Here is a 4,864-nt window from a genome sequence, read left to right on the forward strand (position 1 = left end):
GAACCCGCCACCTTAGGTGTACGTGGCTGGCGCCTTAGTCGGTTGAGCTATAGGGGCCGAGCCTGTTCCTAGAATTCTTAAAGAAATCAGGGCAGATGGCAGAATATGAAAATGAGAAAGAGGTTTAAAGGTATATGTTCTCTCTCCAACATGCATTTTATTTTAAAAGCTTGTATTTGGAAGGGGACTCTGTGTGGCTGCCAGGAGGAAATGCTTATGCTCTCTTAGGCTGGTGAGATGGAGAGTGATAGAAATGGAACCCAGGAAAGCACAGATGCTGGCTGAACATAGCCACTAGGTTTCGATGAATTCTGAAAACCCTCTGTGAGGATGGTCCATTGGGGATGGTGGAACGAGGCCTTTGGGCAACCTTTAGCTGCTAATCACAGTCTTCACTGCTGATGACAAACCAAATGCTTAGTGTCCTAAAAGCAGTCAAGAAGATTCTATTTTCTACCATATCCCCCACCCCCACTCCTGGCAGCTGAAAGTTAAGTGCAGCCACATTTAAGACTGGAAAGAACCGGTGGGCACAGCCCAGTTGGCAAAACGGGGCTTTGACGAAGGGACAGAAAATCTTCCAAGATAGCTGCAAGGGGGAGGCTTTTTTGAGAATGTGTCAGACTCTTAACAATAGGTTTGGACATTAAAAACTGAGCTCTTAAAGAGCTCACCTTCCAAAAGAACAAGATTTATTGTGGAGGTGAAAGATGTTGTCCCTGGAACACCCAACAAGACAACATCTGAGTTGGGGGATCCCTTCAGGTTGCAGCCAGACCCCTGAACATACCAGCTGGCATGTCAGAGATAGCCAACCCTTGCGGCAGGTTCCTCACCACGCTAAAGGGCTCTCTGAGGTTCTCAGGACTGGCCTGGGCGTGGGCTCCCAGCGCCCTCTGCTGGCCACAGGGAATACAGGCCCTGGTGATCGTGCAACAGACCCGATCGCTGTCACAAGGAATTGTCCTGGACAGAACAGGCCAGAAGACAGCAAGGTCAGACGCAATCAAGCAAGAGGCGTGAAGCCATCCGCCAGCCTCCATCAGCCTCCTTCACTGGAAAGCTGTCTGGGATCCCTAACTCAGCTAGAGCAGCCACTTCTGTATTCTCAATGCCAGTGGGCAGGCAGGAATCTAGAACAGTGTGCCTGTCAGCAAGGTGGAACCCTCACCACAAGGGCCCAGGTCAGCAGAAAGTGCCAGCTCCCTCCCTTTCCCCACCCCCAACCCCAGAAAGAACTTCTACCTTTATTAAAGAACATGGAGGCCATTTGTCCCATTTCCACACGGTCTGTGATCTCGAAAAGGTTGGGAGATCCACGTCTCTCTGTGAAGCCAAAAGAACAAGGAAGAGGAAGTGGTTCTTCCTCTTGGAAGAGTTTCTCGAGGGTGCTGTTAAGCTTACTGCATTCTCCAGACTGATGAAATCCCAGGCATCTCAAACTTGGGAAAAATCTTTCCTAATGTTTCCTGCTTGCAATGGTTCAAAATAGTCTACCTTTTAAAAGGGAATTTGGAGACATTCCTCATGGGGTGAGGAGAATGGGGGCTTTGAGCCTGGGCCCAGCCCGGCAGGCACCTGACAGCCAGGCAGGGGCTGGGGTAGGAGGAAGAAAAGCTGACATGTTCTCAAGCTTCCAGTGCAACAGGCACAGAACCAGGCACTTAATTATTTCAATAACAGAAGGAGAAGGGGGAAACTGAGGCACAGAGGTCAAAGAACTTACCACGCTACAAACATTAGCAAGTGGCAAAGCTAACAGGGCCAGGCCTGTGCTCCTTGTCCTCTCCATGTGCCTATGTAGGAAGCAACCATGGGCAGAAAATGCCAGGGGGTGTGTACAGAGAGACTTCCCAGGGTCCTGTCTACAAAGAAGGGGTACACTGTGGGCCAGCCCAGAATCCCAAGACTTACGCACAGACAGGATGGGCCGTTTTTCTGCCCGCTCGTAGCTGTCCTGGATGAGAACATCACTGTCTGAGGCTGTGGAGGAGTCATCGTCTTCCTCCTCCTGGGAGGTGGTGGGACAGATGAAGAGGAAGAGGAGGAAAAAACCAAGCAAAAAGGAGTAACTAACTCTGCAGAAGACCCCGGGCCAATGGTGAACCCACTTCCTTTGTTATTTCTAGAAGGTATCTGATTAGGAAGCTCTCAGCATGTCCGTGCTGCCACCTTAGAAGGTGGTGCTCAGGAAGAAGTGGCACGACAGTTCCTGGCTACAGAGGTTGAGAATGACTGAGCTAGCCCCAGGTGGGGGTGGGAGGGACCAAGCCCTCGGTGTCCACAGCAGGGGCTGTGTGTGTTCTCTAAGCTGTATATGGCGACTAAGCCTCAGCTCTGGCACTAGGCTCCCAGAGCAGTGCTGTGGACAGAGCCCTCCTTGCATCAGGAGGGGAAGAATGGGCAGCTGAGACTGCCTCTTGGGTAGCTGAGGGGAGACACCCCCCAGAGACAAGGGCAACATACACACCTTGTGGTTTTCCATCCTCTTCCAGCGGAGCTGGGCATTGGCTGCTGCCATGGCCTCCATCACGAAGGTGGTGGTCACAAAGCTGAAGGGGGAGGCCAAGTGTTGATCACCAAAGGCAGGGAGGAGGTAGGAAGAGAAAGGAAAAGCCATTTTAAGACCTAACCAGGTCACTCTCTCTTCTGAGAGCTGTTCCCTAAAGAATTTTTGAGATGGGGCTTACCTGGTTAAAAAAAAAAAAAAAAAAAGTAACATGCATACCTGATGTGTGCTCGCTGTGATGCCCCCCTCTGCATTTAGAATGTATTTTCAGTGTGTGAGAGAGGTGTGCAAAATAAGGCACGTGAGGGAGACCACTCACGGGAGAGCATGAGTGGGGGCACCGGTGATATGGGCAGACACTACAACACTCTACACCTGTCCTTGCGAGGGCACAGACAAGCAGTCACCTCCCAGTTACATAGACTAATGGAAGGAGCACAGGCATGGATAATTGAAAATGGGTACTTGGCTCTGGAACCCATCCCTTTTTTCTTTGGCAGTACTTTTTACTTTCTGAATAATTTGGCTAATGTTAAAATAAGCTTGCATTTCTACTGCCTGGATCAAAAGTGAGTTTGGGAGATTGCACCAGATGCTTGCCAAGAAGTCAGGCTAGAGTGAAAAAATCATCTTTTCTTTTCTTCTTAAACTCTAGAGACCTTGGTGACAGCTGGAATGCAGGGATGCTTTTGTTAACAGAAGATACAGGGTGGGCTGCCTCCCTGCTAATAAAACCTGAGGTATGCATCTATTCTTGCCATGAAACAACGTGGACAGACATTCCTCTCCTTGCTTGAGGCCAGCACAGCTCTGCAGCAGGTCTTGCCCCTGTGCCCTCCTTGAATGTGGCCAGTGGCCAGAAGGCTGATTGCTCAGCCCCAAGGTCAGGCGCCAGGTGGGAGAGGAGCTGCTCAGCACCCTAGCAGTGAAACCCACACCTCCTCTGAGAGGTCAGCCAGTCCCGAAACGCCCATTCCAGTTGCCTCAGCACCTCCTAGAAGGGTTTCTCATTATCTTGCCTAAGTGACCATTTTAAGGGCTGGAGATTTACCCTCTTTTTGGAAGTAAAACTAAAATCAATCTTAATTAAGGCATAAAGAGACTTCTCATGGTTGCACAAGGCCAACTCATTGATCATATTCAAGCATAAATGGGCTGAGCATGGAGGAGGCATGACAGCCCTTACCTGGGGGCCCCCAATAATCACTTCCCATTCGGGTGGCTGCCTGCGCTGAAGGTCTTTTAGAGGGGACAGAAAGCCACGTAAGGACAAGGACTTCTAGAGCTCCTTGAGGCCAGGGTTTGCAGTATGTAATGAGTCAACAGTATCCTGAGGTTCACCATGAAGCCCCCCAAGAGAAATGCATGAAGAAACTGAAAAACATGGGTGTGTTCTAATCCCATTCAGCTTCTTTTGGACCTTAGTTTGCTTCAACTACTAGGCTCTGTCTCATACTTTCAATGCCACCTATTCCTTTCCCTTTTAAAACTTTGCTTAAATGTGATTCTCTGTGACCACTGGCCTCCCTGCTTAAAAGTGCAGCCTCCCCACCTTCTCAATCCCTCATCCTGCTACAATTTGCCCTTTCCCCATATTACTCATTACCTTCCAAATTATTCTACAATTTACTCATTTGCAATCGTCACTACTTAATGTCTCCCTACAGAATAAAGTCAAGTCTTAGAGGGCAGGGATCTCTGTTTAGTCTGGCAAAGACTAGTGGCTCCTGCAGTGGTGTCTGGCACACAGACAAGTGTCGCCTCTGGAGGGGAGGTATTCCTGGAGGATGTTTCCAAGTGCTCCTTTTCATTTTTTTAAATTAAAAAAAAATACATATAAATTTTAATTTTATTTTTGAGACGAGATCTTACTATGCTGCCCAGGCTGAGAGCAGTGGCTGTTCAGGTCTGAACACTACATGCGTCCACCTCATTTTTTTGTACCAGGTTGAGGGGACTGGAAACGCCTCATCCTAAATCCCTCCTATCCTGGAGCACTTGCTGAATGACTTCAGACCTGCGTGTGGACTCCCCAGAAGAGTGCTGAATAGAACCTACCCTCTCCCACAGTATCAGCTGGTGAAGCCTGCATCCAGCTCAAGGTGCAGGTGTCCCTAAGGCTTGGGTGGGGGACAAAGCAAGTGAACTTAGTGCTTGATTGTGTGCGTACATGTGTTTATCATTGCCTTTGTAAATTATCTTGGGCAAATTTTAAACTGCAAGCTGATATCCTGTGTTACTCTAAATCTTTGCTAGATCCTTTTTCTGTTGCTAGGTGGTATTTTCTCAGAGAGCAAAAATTTATGGCAATGTTAATAAAGTATACAGCAGGGGGCTCGGCGCCTGTGGCTCAAG

The 4,864-nt window shown here is 48.9% G+C and overlaps 1 protein-coding gene across 1 annotated transcript in view; it reads right to left on the reverse strand.

Annotated features, from left to right (window-relative positions):
• The window catches only part of TMEM104 (transmembrane protein 104), a 60,128-nt gene that overhangs the window by 46,041 nt on the left and 9,223 nt on the right, over positions 1-4,864 (reverse strand). The window contains exons 4-6 of the mRNA XM_003786156.3: positions 2,471-2,552; positions 1,915-2,011; positions 1,246-1,326 (exon numbers count right to left, since the gene is read on the reverse strand). Coding sequence (XP_003786204.1) covers positions 1,246-1,326; positions 1,915-2,011; positions 2,471-2,552 — 260 coding nt within the window. The remainder of the gene's footprint in view (positions 1-1,245; positions 1,327-1,914; positions 2,012-2,470; positions 2,553-4,864) is intronic.

This window comes from Otolemur garnettii, unplaced genomic scaffold, assembly GCF_000181295.1.
Source record: "Otolemur garnettii isolate 467f Iridium unplaced genomic scaffold, OtoGar3 scaffold00018, whole genome shotgun sequence".
Taxonomy (NCBI): domain Eukaryota; kingdom Metazoa; phylum Chordata; class Mammalia; order Primates; family Galagidae; genus Otolemur; species Otolemur garnettii.